Source organism: Eurypyga helias, unplaced genomic scaffold (assembly GCF_000690775.1).
Source record: "Eurypyga helias isolate BGI_N326 unplaced genomic scaffold, ASM69077v1 scaffold7852, whole genome shotgun sequence".
Taxonomy (NCBI): domain Eukaryota; kingdom Metazoa; phylum Chordata; class Aves; order Eurypygiformes; family Eurypygidae; genus Eurypyga; species Eurypyga helias.
The window spans coordinates 14,120-34,824 of record NW_010234004.1 but is presented as its reverse complement, the minus strand read 5'-3'; the positions used below and the strand labels follow the sequence as shown (position 1 = coordinate 34,824).

General features: G+C 36.6%; 1 protein-coding gene across 1 annotated transcript; it reads left to right on the top strand.

Annotated features, from left to right (window-relative positions):
* Positions 1-813: 813 nt before the first annotated feature.
* PNPLA4 (patatin-like phospholipase domain containing 4) lies at positions 814-20,426 on the top strand. Its single transcript, XM_010161899.1, is given in 8 exon segments — positions 814-984; positions 1,684-1,822; positions 7,512-7,696; positions 10,430-10,524; positions 10,698-10,833; positions 13,921-13,986; positions 18,265-18,417; positions 20,295-20,426. Coding segments are annotated over 8 exon segments (1,077 nt in total).
* The last annotated feature ends 279 nt before the right edge of the window (positions 20,427-20,705 follow it).

Sequence of the window (20,705 nt, the reverse complement as noted above, 5' to 3'; positions counted from 1 at the left end):
GAGACCTGGCCAACACAGAGTCTCACAGTGAGTGGGTTTGTGCTGGTAGGCAGGGCTGTAACCTGCTGTTCTTTTCCGGTGAACAAGTGCATTTCCGTATGTTACTCCTTATGACTGAAGTCTTGCTAGGTGTATACTAGACTTGGGATACCCGTGTAGCATAGAAGACTATAAGGCTTGCCTTGTACCAGCCACCAAGATTGAGTTTTTCTTACAAGGATCTTGACATCAGCACTTTGTTTTTGTGAGCATCTGGTTTGAGGTTGCTGGAGAAGTCCTTGCACGTTTTTCAGCTGAGGTAGAAGGAACACTGTATTCACACAATTATATGGTACAGTTTGTTCACTTGTTCCTTGTGTTATGAACAATTTTAGTCCTTCCTGTTTCTGAAATGAACAACTGAGTTTATGGTTAGTGGTGAACAGCACAGTGTGAGATGGAGGCTGGTGAGAGAGTAGCTACTGAGCACAAGTTCTGCATGGAACTGTTTCGTTGCCAAATGAATCAACTGTTAACGCATCTGTGTTTTAGGTTGTAATCCTTATGAAAGATAAGGGTGAGAGGGTTTTGAAGAGGGCCTTGTTACAGTCTCAGGACCTTGGTACACAACTACCTTTCAACTATTTTTTTCTTTTTTTCCTGTAATGTTTTTAAGCAGGTTATGTCTAGAAGAGAGGAAGTTTCTACTGTGTTCTGTGGTGTCCAAGCAGCTCATCTGTTGATATTTCCTTTATAACTCCATGGTAGAACAGCTTCTGAGAGTATCGGTTTTGATTACCACATCACCTGAATCCAGACATTACTTCTAAGAAAATGTGGACTGCTAAAAGTCTTTGTACCGCTCAAATGCTGTTGCTTCATTTGAAAGAAGGCAGATGGTGTGGTTGCATGTATCCAAAAACCCAGCAGTTATGGATTGGAATTACAAACTATTGCACCTTAAGAGCACCACATAACACAGTTAAATTCCAGGTAAGTATTCTTGTGGTGCTGTAGGTATAAGTGATATGCATCAACACAGTGATTTCTGCAGGATGTACGGAACAAAGCTTTTGATCTTACAGCTTTACTCGTGAATTGTTTTTGAAGATGCCTATCAAGGTAAGGGGGCTGGCAGCAAGACGTAGCAGGAGAACCAGTCTTTCAGAATGAACTTTTTCTTTCAGATAGTTCTAAATTGGGGAGAAACATTTGTTTTTCAAATTATACTTCAGAGAATACTGCGTGATAAATGACAAGCTTATTATTTTGAGTGACAGCCATTTAGTGAATAATAGGACCAGAGTTGTCTGGAAAACTTTTTACTAATGCATGATTGCACAAGAAAAGGGGCAAAAAAGGTCAATTTTTGCTGTATTGGTAAAGGATGATAAAAACATAAGGGTGTGATTATAAAAAATCTGTGGTTATAAACAGAAATAGTGGGAAAAGAAAATTAAGACTAATGGTGGACACTGGCAGTTTCAAATGGCAGTGTTTTTCTAGATATCTAAGTTAAAAATGCAAATTGCTGCATGCACTTTATAAATAATAGAACATTGTGGTTTCAACTGGCTTAGGGAGGGCTAAGCAATTGAGAAATTAATCCAGATGGTTTTACAACTATTTTATTTGACTTTATGAATCTGATCAAGGATAAATAATGTTGTTCTTATATTTGCCTGTTATATCTCTTTTAAATAGTAATATTTGTATGTTTTCGAGGTAAATAATAAACAATCGATAGTAGATACAAGAATGGCTACTAATGCAGAGGGAACTAAAATAACTGCTGGAAAAAGTCCCAGTGGAGTATGTGATGGAAGCCACCATTCATTAGAAGGTACTGAATGTTTTGCTACCCTCTTTTTAAAAAGTCGGCCTTCCATGTCCTCTCTAGACTAATGATTAAGGTCTAAACTCTTAATTTTAGTTTTGTATAATGTGATGTGTTTATTTTTAATTTTAAGGGTATTATACACTATTTTCATAGTTTTCAAAGACTCATGGAATTGTCCTAAGTGTCTTAATGGCTGATTGGATGTGTGCTGATTATTTTTGTATTATTATTTTAATTTCTTTTTTTTCTTCAACTTCATCAAACTCCTACTGTGCTTATTCTCTGTGACTTCATAGATGCAAAACTTAGTTTCCCTATTCTCTTGCAACATTCTAGCAACTGTGTTGACTCTTAAGTAAGGGTGGGTTATTGTTTCATGTGAACTTATTTTTTACTGGGAGAATCAGTTTCTTGAGTATTCACTGAAGGCTAAGAATGGTCTCTAATGCTAGTAAAGTTTTTTTCTTTTATAAACGTGAAAAAACAGTTAAACATTCCTGTGTGAATGGTGATTTCTGATTCAGGTAAATTAGTAGTTAAAATTATAACCTTTATTTTAGCAGTGTTGCCTAGCTAAACAGTTCTTTCCATAACTTTGCTGTTTTGTCATTCCTAGCTAATAACTAATCCTCAAGTGTGCTGTTATGCATCATACATTTTAGCTCCTGTGCCTCAGGGTGTTTGGTCATTCGCACTCTATGTATGTTTAATTTTTGTTTGCAAAGGTTTTTTAGTCAGTTGCTTTGGGCATTTCCAGATTTTGTTTACAAATGGGGTGACAGGGCGGTAGTTATGACTGGTTAAGGCACTGAGATCCTGTACTGTTTATATAACTATATTGCGCAGGAAGCAGAAGTATGAGAAACTCTTGTGCTATTTCTTGTGCATGACAATCAGGAAGACAGTACCTATCCTGGAAAAGCTATGTAGTACTATATCATAATTCTGCTGTATAGGCTTGTTTCCTTACATATATTCTCCTGTATGCTGGCATTACAAACAGATGACATACTGCTAAGTAAACAAATGCCTTCCCTCACTTCCCCCAGTATATTTTTAATCACTAGTGAATTCCCTTTTTTCGGTTTTTTTTTTTTTTGGCAGTTATGAGAATCTTTTAAATAGAACTCATAGTTTTGTTTATTCCTGAATGCTCCTGCATTATCTGAGATTGAACCACACCAGTGTCCTAGTTTCTTCTTGTACTTACCTTTTCTTATCTTTGTTTTCTTGTAGACAACAGAAGCATACCCTATCCTCTTAGCCAGTTAAAATATTTATATTTTGAAATTTGCCAATCTTATAAGATAGCAATGTTTTTTGAAAAACAGTGGCAAAAGCATTTGCCTTATCCTGTTTACTTCGTATCTTAGCAATGTTTTTTGAAAAACAGTGGCAAAAGCATTTGCCTTATCCTGTTTACTTCGTATCGGACTTGAGCGTTTTGTAAGGTTCACTGAAATTGTTTCTTAATGGCTGCCACTGTGATAACTTTGAATTAAGAGGTAATATTTTTAACAATCAAAACTTAGGTTAAACCCTGTAAGAATATTTGTTCTGAAGAACAAATCTGAAGTCTTATGGAAGAAGTGTTTCATACCATTTCCATCAAGATTTCTGCTGTTTGTTCAGGCAGCTGAAAAAATGTTCTGTGTCTAGATGAGGTTGTTTCTATTTCTGGTTGTCTGTAAGAAATTGTCAGGGAATAGTCATACTGTAGACTTAAGTTTCTGTGTATGTCTTCTTGGGAGTTGTTATAACCCTACTATTCCTTTTGATCAAAAGAGCAGTGATCAACCAGGTCATCAAAGCAAAAGACATTTTTGAATCGTGCTGTCTCTGAAATACACCATTCTAACTTGCAAATCAAGTGTTGCCATGACATATTTGCAAGAATCAAAAGAAATGGGAAACTTTGTTCTTATGAAAGTGAGTATCTTGGTTTCCTATTGCTTGCTTTTCTGATTTTACAGGACATCCATCTAATGAATGCTTTCTTACCTTTTCCTATCACCTTTGCAAGGTGAAATGACGTTACTTAGCTGTGACTGTCAAGCATATAGTTCCTTATAGAACCATGATTCTTAGTTGTCTGTGTCATCTTTGTAGGTTAAGTGCTTTGTTACAGATTTGTTGTAAGAGGTCTTCAATTAAATGTATAGAACCTCCCTGCAGGTAGATCCATAGTGCTGAATGAAGATATTAATGTTCTGTGGTAATACTCTGCTGACTTTAATATTCTGAACAAATGAAAGAAGACCTGCTTGTTTCACCCAGCAACAGATACTACCTCTCATTTAGGAGCTAAACAATACCTGATTTTTTCAGTTAACAACTGACTAAGCCCTGAGCAACCGGATTTGATCTAGTAGCTGACCCTGTTATGAGCAGAAAAAGGTTGGGCAAGAGACATCCTTAATTATTCCATGTATCAATGGTTTTTTGGTTTGGGTTTTTTTGTGTGTGGGGTTTTTTTTTTTGTCTCATTATTTATCCATTTGTAGGTTTGTCACATTTATGTGCAAAATCTGTTTCTCAGTCATGCAGCTGGATGTAACCACTGGTTCTGTTTTTTGAACCTAAATGTCATCTGCCAACTAACACTTGTACTGAAGCATTTTTAAATTTCATGTATATGTCATAAATACATAATGTAGGCCTGGGAATGGACCCTAATTAATAAAAACTTTGGCTTCATAACACAGCCACACTGTTGCTACTTAACGAAGTTCTCTTGGAGAATCTGTAAAACAGTGCTGTATTGCATGCTCCACAAATCCAGTGGATCAAGAAATTGTTGATTAATTTTTCACTGCTTCTAGGATTGCGTTAATTTAATCTTTCTGGACTTGAAATTTTTCCACTTTTAACAGTGTGAGACTAGCAGCATTCTTTATCGGTATTCCTTTACTTGAAATCTTAGTGTTCTGTTCTTTTTGCACGTTTGCCTCTTGCTGAATACTTTTATCAGCCAAGAAACTACTGTGAATGCTCATTCAGTAATCTCTCTCTCGGGTAGGGGAATGAAGAAGGAGGAAGAAAAGTATGGGATCTAAGTGTTAAGAAACTAACTCTTATCAAAGAGTGAATGACATGTAGCCAGACACTCCAGAGAGCAGTGGTTACTCACAGTAATGCATAATTAGATAGGACTAAAGCTCACATGAGAAAATAAAACTTCTTCATGAAGTACTTACTGTTCTTGTAAGAGAAGGCATGGACATATGACCTTAGTGTATTTTCAGTAGGTTTTGATCTGAGATTCAAGTAAACTCTTCAGTTCACATGAACTCCTTTTCTGCTCTTTTCACTTTATAGAAAACGTACCAGCCAATTCTTTATACACTCAAGTGTGGTTGTGTTCTATGTTTGTATGGATTTTTTTTCTTTTTTAAAAAAACCTTTAACCTGAAATTTCTTGCTATAACTATGCTTTAAATACTTTCTTTAGTTTTCACATTTTTCTGATCTGTGAACATCTAAATATTTTCCAACAGAGAGACACCTTTTAGAATGCTTTGTAGATGAGCCTTGTAGAAGGTTTAGAAGATGTGTATATACATGCACACAAGCACACATGTGCTTGTTCTTGTTTAAACAAGCTTATTATCTTTCACTTGTGTTTCTTAGGCACGTTTCATAGGTCCCATAGAGGTATTTCTTGTGATTTATGAACTATTACTTTCGTTTTTTTCTGACCAATCAACTGTGCAAACATGGTCCTTATTTCATATAATGCTTCACGTTAGCGGTGTCTTGAGCCTGAAATCACTTTTGGACAAAAAGGGGAGTTAACTCTTCCATGCTTGGATTTCTTCCTACTTAGTAACACATAGATTAACCAACTTCACCTTTTTGTCAAAGTGGACCCTGATGCAAATGCATGTTTGCTCCTAATTTGTAGGAGGCATGGAAGTGGCTGCAGCAGTTAGTTAAACTACTGAGAGTTTAACTAGTCTGAAAGAAAGCACATTATGGCATTATACTTCAAAGTCTATTTTTTCACGCTTTACTAAAAAAAAAAAAAAAGGAAAAAGTTCTCAAAGTAGAATTTTGTTAGTCATATTCCAGTAACATCTTGAGTAAATTTTCTGTGCAGTACAGAGATTTTTCTTTAAATTATAGAAGTCCCTTTCTTTTAAAAAGTATTACACGATTTATCACTTCCTTCATCGCAAATGCCTTTTTCTCATATTGCCACGGTAAAAGCCAACCTGGAATCCTTCCTGTCGGTGCAAATGTGTTCGACATAAGTTACGGGTATTCGTACTTACAAGGGGATATGCAGACATTTCCAGTGTAAATGGGGTAAAGAGCAACTGCTGAACTACCTATGATCATGTAGTGTTGTAGCAGCGTGAGTGATGCACTAAGCAGTATGACCTGGCACTCAGATGTGGCTGTGCTGCTCCCTCTTTTCTCTTTTTTAATTAGGTATTAAGGAAAATAGTAAACCTAGTTAGACTCATTCAGCATCTGATTTTAATCATATTATGGGTAAAGCAGTGGGGTTTAGCATGCCTTCTTGTTTAGTGGTTTTGAAAGCTGTTTCTCATCCTCATCTTTCTTGGTTTTCTCGTTTTTGAGCTGAAGAGGGAACTTAAACTAAAATCTGTTGCTGTATATGTTTGCCTCTCTCCAGATCAGGCACCACAGGGTCTGTAGATGATTTTTAAGAGAAACATCAGCTATCTCAATATGAATCAGAAAATTCAAGTATATAGTCCTGAGTATACTGATTTTTTTTTTTAAGTCCCATTCATATTGCTGCATGCCCAAAATAAACTCTTAGTATATTTTAATTCAACACTAAGATAATCTATGCAATATCTTCTATATTTGTACAGTACCATTCATGGAATAGCTTATTCTCATAATTGCAGTTATTTGCAGAAACAGAAGAACTAATAAAATGTACAGAGGGTGTTTTTTTGGGAGAGTTTTAATCTATTTTCTTTTTAATAAACCACCTCTAAGGATCTGAGCTTATGCTTCCTGTTTGTGTGTTTTATTAGATTTAAATTCTATTCTTGACATCTTCAGTGCATGTGCTTTCGTACATTTAGTGCTTCGGGTTTTTTATTCCTTCTTATTTTAATAGTAGCAATGATACATTGTGAGGTTTTGTTTTCTAAATAAGAAATTACCTTAAGAATTTGTGTATTAATGATTATTAATAATACTAGTAAGCAAATGGGTTCCAAAGATGAAAGAAAAATTCTGCTTTCTTACAGAATTAGATTGAGTTCAAGGCAGTGTGCGAGAGGGGAGTATGATGACACAGTAGTCAGCAGTTTTATAATTAATTTGATTTTTACTCTAGGTGGCTAACAGTGCTTGTTATCTAACAGTATTCTTTTATCACTTTGCAGTAGCTACTTCTATTTTGTATTTCTTTGACAAATGATGAAAATACGCAGTTACCTTGTGTGTGTGAGTTATATATTTCTTTATTAAAAAGAGGATTTGTGCTAAGGAGTATTTTAGCATTGGTTCCAATTTTGGAGATGCTAAACTAACTGCTACTTCATTGATTTATTTGGTAATCAAAATTTTTTACTGTTCTTAATATACTGTATCTATGTAACAAAAAGCAGTTTACTTATGTGTTCTGTGCAAAAAAAAAAAAAGTGTATATTATAAGATAAAATTAACTGATCCTTTTTCTGACTGTGAAACTTTATTTCCACAGCAAAAATGAAACATATCAATCTGTCCTTTGCAGCTTGTGGGTTTCTGGGTATTTACCACTTGGGGGCAGCAGCTGCTTTTTACAGGCATGGTAAGAAGTTACTGAAAGTTGTGAAAGCTTTTGCGGGAGCTTCTGCAGGATCACTGGCTGCCACTGTCTTATTAGCAGTACCAGAAAATATAGAGGTAAATTAATATACTTGTAGGTTTAGGACATGATCGTTTGCAAAGGAAATTTTTTGATAAAATCATCTAGTATTAAGATTTTATTAATATTTTAGTTTTTGTTTTTCTTCTTGTAAAGGAACAGAACTCTTGTGTATGTGTTTTCACTAACAAAATCTGGGACTTCTGGGTAGAAATGTTTATCAAACGAGTATTTCTTTATGAAAAAAGTCTGTCATATGAACTTTTATATTTTAAGCTATGTGTATATTAATCTAATGGATGTGAATGAGTTGTATGCACCCAGATATAATTTAATACACGAAAATGTATGTGCACTTAATCCCTGTACATTACAAAGTTAACCATTGTTTTCTGACTAGAGGTAGGCTTTAATCAAGTGCATAGAACCCTCCTTCCATCCGTTTGTGAAAGGAGATGAGAATGGTAGATAGACTCTGTCTTCATAAAGTTGAACAACAGCAGACTGGCTCAAATTTTTTCCTTGCTGTAGGTGCTTCATTAGACAGTGCAAGAGGTGGCTTGTGCACCTCCTTTAGACTTGGTACAGTTCACGACTTGACAGCAGTAGCCCCACTGTACACGGGGGAGGCTTAATCCACAGTCTTCTTTTCTGACATGCTGCTTCCATGTGCATGTGGGTTTTTCTCTCCAGGGATGCTATCCCTTTTCTCACCATGGATGTGATTTCCTGTACAGACAGCATTGATACTAAATAACTACTTTTAACACGTTCTGTGGGAGAACATTAGCCTTGGCCTGGTTTTGACTTTCACCTTAGGTTAAAGCTGCTTTGCCCTCCTGAAGAGCCTGTAGTGACTTTTCCTTAATATATTTAGGGGACTAGGCCTTGCCAAAATAGTAACATTTCTTTAATATCTTTAATTTTAATGAACAATATTACTGTGGGGGGAAAAAGAGGCTGTTAGATTTTTGTTGTAAGTACCCTTAAGTTTTAGTCCAGTGAGTATCAGGTAACTTTTTCCGGACCTCGCTTGTGAGAACTTTCACTGTGTTTGATCCCAGCCAACTTTGCAACTGATCTTTCTGTCTCTGCTGTGATAGGAACTTAGCTTGCAGTCAGTTCTACTTCTGTTGCGCTCAGCAGTTCAGTTCTTCCCTGGCCTCTGGGAAGAGAATATAACGCTGAGGATTTCCTGTTTAGAGTGTTGCTGCTCTAATATGAGAGGTTACAAATGTTCTTCAGTCGTATCTTGGATGTTGTCACCGTTGAAAAGGCATGGGACTTGAGACTTCTAGGGAGGCTTAGAGAGTTATTGATAAGGACCTATTTATTTCAAAAGTACCTTGATTATATTTGATGTCAAGTTTGCTTAACTCAGTACAAGTAGTTACAATTTCTAAATACATCCTCAGTTGCTATTTAAAATTCAGATATACTGTTCAAATCTTCTAGCACTAAAATAATAAACAATTCATAGCTGTAAGAAATTGTCCCTTTTGGCAGCAATAGCTGATCTATTCTTAATACTTGTAATAGTGGAAAGTGGTTTTCTGTCATTCACCTAGGTTTGGATTCATCCAGCTCCCTGTTACTCTTAGCTCACTGTCACTTTATTAAAACATCTCAGATATTAAGGTGGTAGTTCTGAGGTGCTTCTGTGTAGGGTTGGTGGGTTTATTCTCTAAAGGGAGAGATGTCTGAATATGCTTTTTCCCAGCTGACTGACTGTGGAAGAAGCCCAGCTACCTAAAGTAGAATAGATTCAAGACTTTGTGCATGTAACTAGTTTTATGTTTTAATTGGATTGGAACTGGGAATGATAGTACCTCCTAACGAAAAAGTGCAAATTTGACCTATGTGAAATTAATTAGGACAAATCTTTACAGTTGCTTTAAGAAGTATATGCCTCTTAAACTTTTTTGATATATTTATTTGAAGTCTGTATAGCGAAAGTGGATCAAAGTGCCACATTTCTGTCTTTCGCTTAAGTGTGTGCTCTGTCATACAAGTGATGTGAGGAAGTTAAACTGCTCCAGCCAGCTTCTCATCTCATACTAATCCTCATCCCAACTCTTTCATGGTTTTTTTTCTATTAAATCCTGTACTCTTGTTCTCAGTAGGACACATCTGCTTCTCTCCTTCTCTCTTCTTTTTTCTTTTCTGCAGTCACATGAATCCTTTCTTTTGTTACTAGCAATATAGTTGTTCTTCATACAGGAAGCTAGGAACTCCAAACTGTTCACAGATTTTTTTTTCTGTAAGCAGAATAGAATATGAGAATATGTAAGGGGAATAGAATATAATATATTTATTGAATACCAATGTCAGAAAGTTGCATAAGAATGGATTTAGTTTGTTTTTCCCAAGTCCCTAAAATCATTAGAGAAGTCTGCATGAAAGGGTAAAAAAGGAATAAGAATACAGAATAGTGAGTCTTAAGCGTTCAGAATCGTAATTCGTTGTTGCAGAATCTTTTTGCTAAAAAGTAGGTGCTACCTATTCTTTTACTCAAGAAGTGGTATTCTTGTCAGGGTGTTTTTGTGTGTTGGGGTTTTTTTTAATTTGTTTTCTTACTAATTAATTCTTATGGAAGGATCAGCATTTTGTTATGTGTAGTTACAAACTAAGCACATATGGGAAAATATTTTAGTCAGATCTTACGGCTGTTTCGTGATTAAAGCTTTAGCCACTAGTATGTTTTAGATACCACAGTTGGATATATTTCACATAACTAAAGCGTCCTTAATGGTGAATATTTTAATTTGCAGAAATGTAAGCAGTTTGCCTATGGATTTGCAGAGGAAGTTAGAAAATTGGACTTTGGTGCTGTAACGCCTGGCTATGATTTTATGAAAACGCTTAGGTACCTATCTTAATTCACCTATAAGATAACTTTTTGTGTGAAGGTGTCTAAATGAAAATGGAGCGTATGCATATTTTTTTTTCTGTACTGTGGTTTTTTTTTCCACCCCTGATATATTTGCAAGGTTTTTAAATAATGATGGTAAATAACATTAGCATTTTTCTTTACTCTAGGGAAGGTATAGAGGCTATTCTTCCTTCTAATGCTCATGAGATAGCTGAGAACCGGCTCTATGTGTCAGTCACTAACACCAGAAATGGGGAAAATCACTTGGTTTCAAGTTTTGCTTCCAGGGAGGACCTCATTAAGGTAATGAAGTTGAATATTGCTGCTTTAAATAAAGATGCTTGGGATTCTTTAAGGTTTAGAGTATGTTATTATATGTACAATAAATCACTGTTTTATTCAAGTAATCACTTATAGTATCAATGGTGCTACAGTCATAACATAAACAGTGGAAGCAGTTTCACAAGTTTTGATAAAATGTGGGTTTTTTTCTGTTTCCTTCATCTGTTTTTAAAATACTACGTTGTAGGCAAAGTCTGTTTAAAAAGTAACAGGGTAACTAACAATGCTGACTCTTTTTGCATTTCTTACTTCACTAATACCATTTATATTGTATTTAATCACAAAAGAAAGTAAAGAAAAAGAAGGAAGTTCCTGTTTTAAAAAAAATCCAACACTTTCTGCAAGTCCTTGCAGGGGGAGTAGGTATAACGTAAAGTGAAGAACCACATATAAACTGTATTTTAACTGTTGCTGGAAAGCATATCTCTTACTGCCCATCTCTTCTTTGAATGACATTTTTTTAAGTTTGGATGTGGCTTGTATGCATAAACTGATATGAAATGGTAGGATGGAATCAGTTGCATGTGAAGCAAATATTCTTTCTAGTTATTGATTATATCTTAGTGGAGAACGTTGTAAGATACAGGAGAATAAAGGAGGAAATAGAATATTTCCCTATTCTTGTGGATGCTTTAAGTAAATAAGAGATTCCTTATAATTAACACTTAAAGAAAAAAAAACAATCACACTTTTTAACAAAATCTCCAAGGCTGCATTGGAAATTTGCCTTTTAAAGTATCCTTTTTTCTTTTTAATCTTGACCCTGTTACATTCTACACAGTCAGGCAGTTCTTAAATCTTGTAGGTCTTAATCATGCAAAAGTAATTATGCAAAAAGCTTATCTTAAATTATGCAGTGTTATTTCTAGTTATGGTAGCCAGCAGTGACAAGCATGGAGATGATTATTCTGTAGGTTTATGGTTTTTTGCAGTGAAGTCTTCTAACCTGAAAACAATTAGAAGCTTCAAGACAACCATGGAAATACATGTATTTTGTTAGTATTTCAGTAGTCCTTCTGTTGACTTAACCATTTCTCTTCTATTCTTTTGTTCTGTGAGCTAGCAGTGGAATTGGTTGGAATAGTAATAATAGAATTCCAAATATTTGGATGTTGGAATACATTTATTTTGTCTGTTCTTTCAGTGCATCTCGTAATACTTAGTTTTGTGCATGTCTTCAGCCATGCATGTATTGTTTTTACAACGAACTCTGTGTTGGTGGCTGCACTGGTAGCAGGGAGGATAGAGCTTGTTAGGTTACATAATGGTATTAATGTTGTTATGCCTTTCCTAGACATGATATACTGTGTCCAACACTTGGATAAAGGTACAGCTGGGCAAACAGTGTTTTATAACGGCAAAACTTCTATAACATCTGCCAGAAATCTTCCAACTTCAAAATCCAATTGGTTTCAATGCTTAACAAGCCTAATGCTTCCCAGGTTTTTCGTAATGGCTAAACTGAATGTATGTTGCTGCAATTTTAAGCTTTTTTCTTTTACTATTCCCAGTGGGCATGGAAAGGCAGTTAGTAAGCTGCCACTTTTGCCTTCACGTATGTGAAGGCTATTTCAATCATCATGTACCAGCGTTCTTAGACTTGCAGTTCTTAAACTGGAGATGAGTGGAAAGAGAGGCATGTTTTGGGTGTTTGTGCAGGAGCAAGGCATGGATCACTGTTGTATTTAGTTTGAAAAGGTGAGCGTGGTGAATAGGAGTCCACACTGGTAAGTGATTCAGTGAAATGCTGAAAATGTTAGTTCTTCAAGCTTGTTCTTCCTTGCATCACTTTTGAGATGTGACTTTATACGGAAGGCCAACTGCTTTCTTATTCTTGAACACTTTGAATTCACACTTTGCAGGGCTCACCTGGTTTTGACTCTTTTAATTCACTACATCTTTTGTCCTCATTTTTCTTAGTTTAGAAGGGCCAAAGTTAACTGAGATGGAGTTGAAGAGAGGAGGAAGGGTGTTGGACAGGGGAAGAAGTTGATGTTGGGAACCCTGTAGGATTTCACTTCTGAAAATCTGGAGAGGAATGGTGTCAAGGGGGACTTGATCTTCTGCTTTTGTGAGGGGAAATCTCTGTCTGGTAGAGAAATAGGTACAAATTCACCTTTGGAAAATAAGAAGAGAGCCTTTGAGCTCAGGCAAAGCTCTATGGGAAAAGAAATAGTCAAGAAGAGTTCTTGAAGTGAAAGTTAAGACTTCATATAGAGTTTTAATTAACACTTGTTAGGGGAGGAGAGGTATTTAATACTGAAAATAGCTTCATGGCTGTAAAAATAAATGCAGTTCCATCAAAAAAAAGCACAGGCATTTTCTTCCATTACCTCCAGGGATTGTGTGGTGGTTTTGCACCTGGTCATCTTTCACAGTATATACTCCAGTCTGTACCCTGCTTCTTTTTCCCAGATTTGTCTCATGCTGCCATGCCAGCACATGCATATTCTCCACTTTTAGCTACATGAAAGTTTCTGGCACACTGCACTGCATCCCACACACCTAACCCTTCTGTGTGAAATGCTGCATAGTATTTGAATATATTAAATGCAAACTATTGATGCTGATAAAGATACACATATATGAATTTTCAGGCAATTTATACAATTTTGGAAATTTTGAATTCTTAGAAAATCTGGTTTATTAGAAGAGTAAACAGTATATTAATGTGCCAGTGGAATAATTGGGTCAGCTAATTCTTTGATAATATTCTAGATGGCATTTTCTTCAGCATGTGCATATTTAATTTCTGCAACATCATAGATTTACTTCACATCGTGTAAGACTAGGTTGATACTCTTTTGAATCATATTAATGAATTTGTGATATCTTGTTTTGAGATTTTTAAATAGTCTAATGACATTTTGATGTGCCACAACAAGAAGACATTTTGAGATGACAGTGATTTTATGAAAAACTAAATCTCTTAATTGGTTACTGCTATATTATTTAATACACATGTATGAAAATATATATTGGATCAGAATTACTTTGCTGTCTTTTCTTCACTTTTGTTTTCTATTCTTTCTTCTTTCTTTTCTCTAGGTCCTGCTAGCAAGTAGTTTTGTACCAGTATATGCAGGAATTAAGCCAGTGGAATATAAAGGAGAGGTAATTTTTCATTAAGTTTATCTGCCAACTTTTTTTTCCTTTTTTAGAGAATTCTTTATTTATGATGTAATTATTTGATTGTAGGGGAAGGGTAGGTGGGAATTTCAGTACTGTGTTTCGTTGAATAGTTATTGTTCCTTTTGTTGCTGTAGATTAATGCTATAAAAGATGATGTGAGTTTTTTCATGTGTTGCTTCAAAAATTGTGGGTGCTGGGACCGAAATGATCTCGGCAGCAAGAAGCTGTTCCCTAATTATAATGTCTAATGCTTACCATGAGAAAAAGCTTCACATAGTAAAGATGCTTCTTGTGACAAGCTGTGTTACCAATTCTGAAATTACTTTTGCAGTTCATAGGATGACCATTCTGGTTTCCTGTTCAATGGAAGGAATAATAAGTCAGGTCTTGGCACCTTGGACACTCCTGGAGTACGTGTTTGTTGCACATCTTTGCAGAACATAAGAACATGCTTACCAGGCACCTTCAAATCTCTTACCTTCTGATAAACATTAAAGAATAAACTTTTCTTTTTTCCCCATAGCAGAAGGCTACAAAGTTTTCAGAGTTGTACACTACTGTAAGAAGACTTTTTCACAATTGCTTGTTCTTCATTTAGCTTCAAGAACTTTTTTGTCTTTCTTACATAAATATATTAACATTTTAAGAATAATTTTGACTGTTTAGTCAGTCTGCAATTACCAGAAGCATGAAAATAGCCATTTTTTTCTTCCTGAGAAACACTACGTGATACTCTCTCCTTTATTTCCCATATGCGTCCAAGTTAAGCCTTTAGAACATCTATAACCCTTGCAGCCACCCTGCCAAAAAAAGCCTACCAAGCCACGTGCATTTGTCTCTAACAAAAGGGAGTTGAAGTTCATTATGTCAGACAGCTTGTCAGCTTTGGAATTATATATGCAGCTACATACAGCAATACATACCAGCTAAAGTGTTTGAAGGTTTAAAACCAGTATTTCCTGACTGCTTGTGTTAAATTGGGGACTCTTTGCAGCTTCCAAAAGTCTGGAAATTCTGTTGAATGAGTCTTTTTATGTTGCTTGTGCAGTTCAAGGGGCATACATGGTTGGTTTAGATTCATCCAAAAGGAAGGGAGTGTCTTTGTTAAATTTCTTGGTTTGCCCTTTCAATTCAGAAATTGAAGAGTTGGCTCAGAGTTTTCTCCAAAACTGATTTAAAATCTCTTTACAGGATGAACACTGCTATTAGGATTTGCCTGGGTATTGTAGTATTTACTGAAACACTTGTAGCCTCTTCTTAGGGGACAGTTCTCATTCCTGCCCAACTTCATTTTTTGCATTCAGAAGTGATATCAGTAAATGTTTCATGGGAACTGGTTCTTCAGTTACTTGAAAGCTTATCATTCCCAAAGCTTCTTACTCTTTTCCTTAAGTGAGATTCAGAAAAGGTGGTTTCTGAGAAGGCGGCTGCTTTCATTTGTAGCTGTTTGTTGGAATGAGTAGTTGTGCACGTCTGCACTGACTTGCAGCTGTGGCTTGGGGATTTTTTAATTATTTTTTGAGAGGACTGTTGCCAGTAAATGAATGGGAGTTCCATTCTTTAGTCCAAAACACTCAGAGCGGGGTGAGAGCAAAAATTGCAGGATTTCTACTGCAATGGTATTTCCATGGCTTGGAATAGTGGGTAGTGAGGATGTGTGGGTGGGTACTAGAGGCCCCAAAGCTTGCAGCATAGAGCCAGATACGTGGCACGTAACCTTATAATACAGACATTGTAAGCACTGAATTCAGTAAAATGGGTTGGATACTGATTTGGCTCTGCAGAGCCACCTATCGTGTTAGTGTCCTATTCCAAGTTCCCTGGAAGCTTTACTGTGACAGACCAAAGTTCTGTCTGTTTGCATTTACGCTGATTTCTGGGAGTACGTTCCTTAGGCCGCATGTATGGTCCGTGGCAGCATGGGATTGAGTTTACTCCCTGCTATAGCTGCTGAGTCTATTGGCCTTATCTGTTCTGCTGAACAGTTGGTCTGAATATCCTCTCTGAGCTACTTACGTCACCTGCATACAATCATCAGGTCATCTGGGAGTGGTTTTGGAATATATTTCAATGTGTTTTCTGAGATATTTGTTGCATGATACGTAAGGGAGTATGGTGCGCTCCAGCTGGAATAGTATCAGAAAATAGCCAGTCCTATTGCTAGCCTGTCCGTGCTGCTTATTGAGAGTGAACCCAGAGTAAACTGTTCCCAGCATCGCATTTCAGTTTTCTGTTTAGGAAGAATGCTTTTTGGGAAGCATTTGGCTCACGCTGGAATTATCTAGCATACCTGTAGTATGCGTGCTTGAAGGCTAGACTTGTGAGGTGAATATGCCTACAGTACCAAGCAATTTAGCTTAAAGTCAGTCTGTTCATAGTATGTTTTTCTCTGGTTGGATGAGCCTAAAAATAATCTGAAGGAAAAGGGAGAGTAAAATAACATCTGAGAACTTGTAGTCTGTTAGTGGCCTCAACCGGCTTTTTACCTGGGTTGGTCTTTTAAGGTGCCCTGGTACTAGTCTTCCAGTAACATCAGGGCAAACTTGCTCCAGGTGAAATTATCCTTCTTTGAGCTGGTTCGGTGTCCTGTCAGTCTCTGGCAAGGTTAACCTTTAAGGCAGATAAAAGATGCACAGATGATTGTGTTGACTGTATCTGATAGTGAGACTGTAGTTTGTGTCACTATAGTTCTTGCAGAACAGCTTTGTAAAAACCATCTGTTTGTAAATGAGTAGATTCTGTTAAGTCCAGCCAACGTCCTTAATTTCATTGTCCTGTTCGGTTTTAATTGCATATTACATCAGAACTTTCTCTGTCTTTGCACTGTACTTGCAAAAAAGAAACTAAATCAGAAGTTACAAGGAATTTGCCTCATCAGCTAAGAAGCATTTTTCAAGAATTCGTTAGTGGAATTAGAAGAATCTGGGGCATTATATATATCTTTACTTGCAGCATATAAATGTCTTACTTTCACTGTGTAACATGAGGGACCATGGAGCTCAAATATATTTACTGTGAAGCAGTTTCTCCCAAATGTTTGAAAGAAAATAAAATGACAGAGGTCATGTCAGTCAGGAATAACAGAATCTAGAGGAGATAGTGCCTAATAAAAAGTGCTGTCCTTGCCTTGGTAAATGTTTTGATTTTTGAATAAATACTGCAGTTACATGAGAGAGGGGAAAAAAATCTAAATAATTAGATGTTTTAAAAATGGGAGAACTAAGTAAAAGCACTAAGCTAGACCTGTGAAAGATGTTAATAATGTTTGTTACACTGTCTTTCACTTGGCTTAGACAGGGACTCCACTGTTAGCGTCACTGTAGGAACTGCAACAAAAAGCCATTTAGTACTCCAAGGAACATTGCATGTAAATTAATAATAAGTAACTACAGATAGACACCAAAAAAAGCCCTTGGTGTTAGAAATGTGATAACTGTGAGTGGAGCTGCAGTGTGCCTTCACAACAATGGAGTAATGGAGTTTGAGAAGTCTGAAAGACAGCTTTAAATGGTTTTGGTAAATTTCTTTTGCCTTCTTTTCTATGGCAAACAATTTCAGTCCTAAGCACCGAGAAATAAATTTTTTGCGGAAATTGAAAGCATTCAGTGATGGATTGGGGTGCTGACAGCAAGAGCTAATGTCAGGAGTCAAGCTCTAAAGCATGTTATGAAATAATAGGGTGAGAAGGTCCGTGGAGACTAATGAATGTGAATATTTATATCAGAAAAATAATGTATGGGGAATTTTCTTATATTTATCAAGCTGCCAATACAGCTTGTTAGTTGATCTAATCTTACACACACACATTATGTCAAACACTCATTGATTAAAAGGCTCTTTGTGTACGTTTTCAGTTCCATGTTTTCATGACTCATACTCAAGTATTTGTGGTATTCTGAGAAGGAAACCTGTAAGCCTTCTTGAGGGTGGGTTGGATGAGGCGGGGCAGGAAGGGTGAAGTGGTTTAGATTGAAAGCGGGGAGGTTTAGATTGGATATCAGGAAGAAGTTCTTCCCGGAGAGGGTGGTGAGGCACTGGAACAGGTTGCCCAGAGAAGCTGTGGATGCCCCACCCCTGGAAGGGTTTAAGGCCGGGCTGGATGAGGCTTTGAGCAACCTGGTCTAGTGGAGGGTGTCCCTGCCCATGGCAGGGGGGTTGGAACTAGATGGTCTTTAAGTTCACTTCCAACCCAAATCGTTCTGTGATTCTATGATTCGGTTATGAACATACTGTACTAAGGATGTTTCCATTTTCCAACAGAAGTGGGTGGATGGTGGCCTTACCAATGGCCTTCCTATCTTGCCTGTGGGAAGGACTGTGACGATTTCTCCTTTCAGCGGTCGATTGGATATCTGCCCACGAGATAAAGGACGTGTGGATCTTTATGTTAAATTTGCAAAACAAGATATAATGGTGAGTTGCTTGTTTATTTAGTAATTTCAGAAGAAGAAAAAGTAGTTGGGCAGTTAAGGTTATGCTTATTTTTGGGTGTTTATTTTTTGTGCATAAATCAGTTTAAGTAATGTTTTGACATCTTCTGTTTTGCAAATAGTGTGTAAACGTTTTCTTAAATGCAGGGGAAGTAAAATGTAGAATAAATTTTGTCTGAAAGTTGAAAAGCATTGATCTGGGGCGGGGAGGGAAGGGAAGACTTGTGTAGAATATCTCAGGAGAGGGAAACTCCAGAACATCACTTCATACTTACTGAAATTAGCTGCTCTAACTCAACGTAAACTACAAGTTTGTCTTATGTTTGAAATGGTATACAGGGACTTGTGACCTCGCTGCTCAAGACAGCTCGCATTTAAGGTTTTGAATATTTGTAACCGCCACGTTTTTCCAGAAGTTAATTTGTGAGATGTTACAGAAACATTTCTGTATATTGAAATATAGGCCAGATTTTTTTTTTTTTTTTTTTAATGGCCTCCTTTTCCTCGCTGACACTTTTGAGTTTGCAAGCTTTATTTCACAAACTTTGACCAGGGCATTGCTTCCTTCGACAGGATGAAAGGAAATATTGCATGGCAACAGACCTAGCTGTCAACAAAACTCTATTCGAAAGAAAAAATAAAGATTAACAATAATTGGTACTTCTTAAAGTTTATTTTAGATAGTTCTTAATATGCTTTCTTAATTGGAGTAATGCAATCCCAAATTGGATCAATTTCTGAGTCTTTATAATGTTTCACAGAGATTTTAAGCATGATAGTACTTGGTCATTTATTGTAAAGCATGAGATCATTGATTTCATATATACTGAAAATACATGCAATCGCTTACTGTGTGTTTCTTAGATTTGTACCCAATATATAGTGCATCCAGAGGAGGAAAAATGAGCTGGTGATTAGATAGAAAATAAACTGCAGTTACATGTCTTCTAGGGTCCTGCAAGTGCTGACTTATGCAGAATCACATGCAGCATTTCAAACTATGCCATTTGAAGCACGCTCAGCTTTTAGAGCTGTGAAAATGTGAACTAAGAATTTTTTTTTCCAGCGATATATTAATCTGCATAAGGGAAGAGTTGTATATCTTCATTTATCTCTGTGGGGATGTGAACTGTTTTCTGTCTTTGAACCTCCTCCATCTATTACTGCCAATTTGAATAATTGCTTACCTCAAATAATGAGGATGGTACTGTTTTTCAAAATTGTGTATAATAAAGTATGTGGCTAAAGTATTAAATTAATCATGTAAAGGAAGTGTTCACTTATTTAAATAATTATTTAATAATCTAATTATACTTTTAGTTTTGTTCTAAACACTTTAATAATGTCTTTATTCAGGAATAGAGTTCTGAAATTTTTTTACACCATCAAGTGACCACTTGAGATGCTGAGTGGTTCTCAATTGGTTGGTAATACAAGCTACATTTGTGCTCAAGTTAAACACTGCCTGGGAATGTTTCCAGGAACGCGGTTGTTTGCACTAGTAAGCTGTCAAAATATTTCCTTGCACAAGTTTGTCATGTGCCAGCTGCCACTCTGCCAGACCCTTCTGGGAATGTTTCTGAAGTCAAAACGGTTTAGGAGCTTTGGGCAGTTGTACAGACAGACAGGCTGTCTGGGAGCCTTTGAGTTGGGTCGCGTATAGGCAGACCGTTTGTGCCAGCTTGTCCTGACGCTCAGCAGGGCACCTGGGCACGGATAACCTGCTTGTGTAGGCGTAACCCTGCTGGTCTTCTGCTTTTACGTATGCTCCGTGAAATTGAAGACAAAACATAGCAACGCTGTCAAGTCTAGATTAAGTTGCTGTAATAAACTAATATATAGCTTCTCGCTCTGTTGCAGCTTTCTCTGGCCAACCTAATAAGGCTTAATCAAGCTTTGTTCCCACCAAACCAGGAGAAAATGGAATCGTTGTACCAAAATGGATTTGATGATGCTGTACACTTTCTACTGAAAGAGAACTGGTTTGAATAGATGGTACATAGGAAATTAAGAAAATCTAATGGCTGCCGAAACGCAGCTATGGACATCAGTCAGAATCTCAGGGAATTGCTGTCCCAATTCCACTTTATGGAAGTAAAAATCCCCATGGAATTGCACCTGCTTCTGCTGAGAAAGTATCAGTTGCTCTCTGATGACCTGTCAGAATGGGAATTGTACTTGCCTGGTAGTTGTCTTGTTTTTAGGAGGTTCAAGCTTCCATTTTGCTTCAGATGAAGACTTGAGTGTGGGATTTGTAAAATGCTGGTGGTA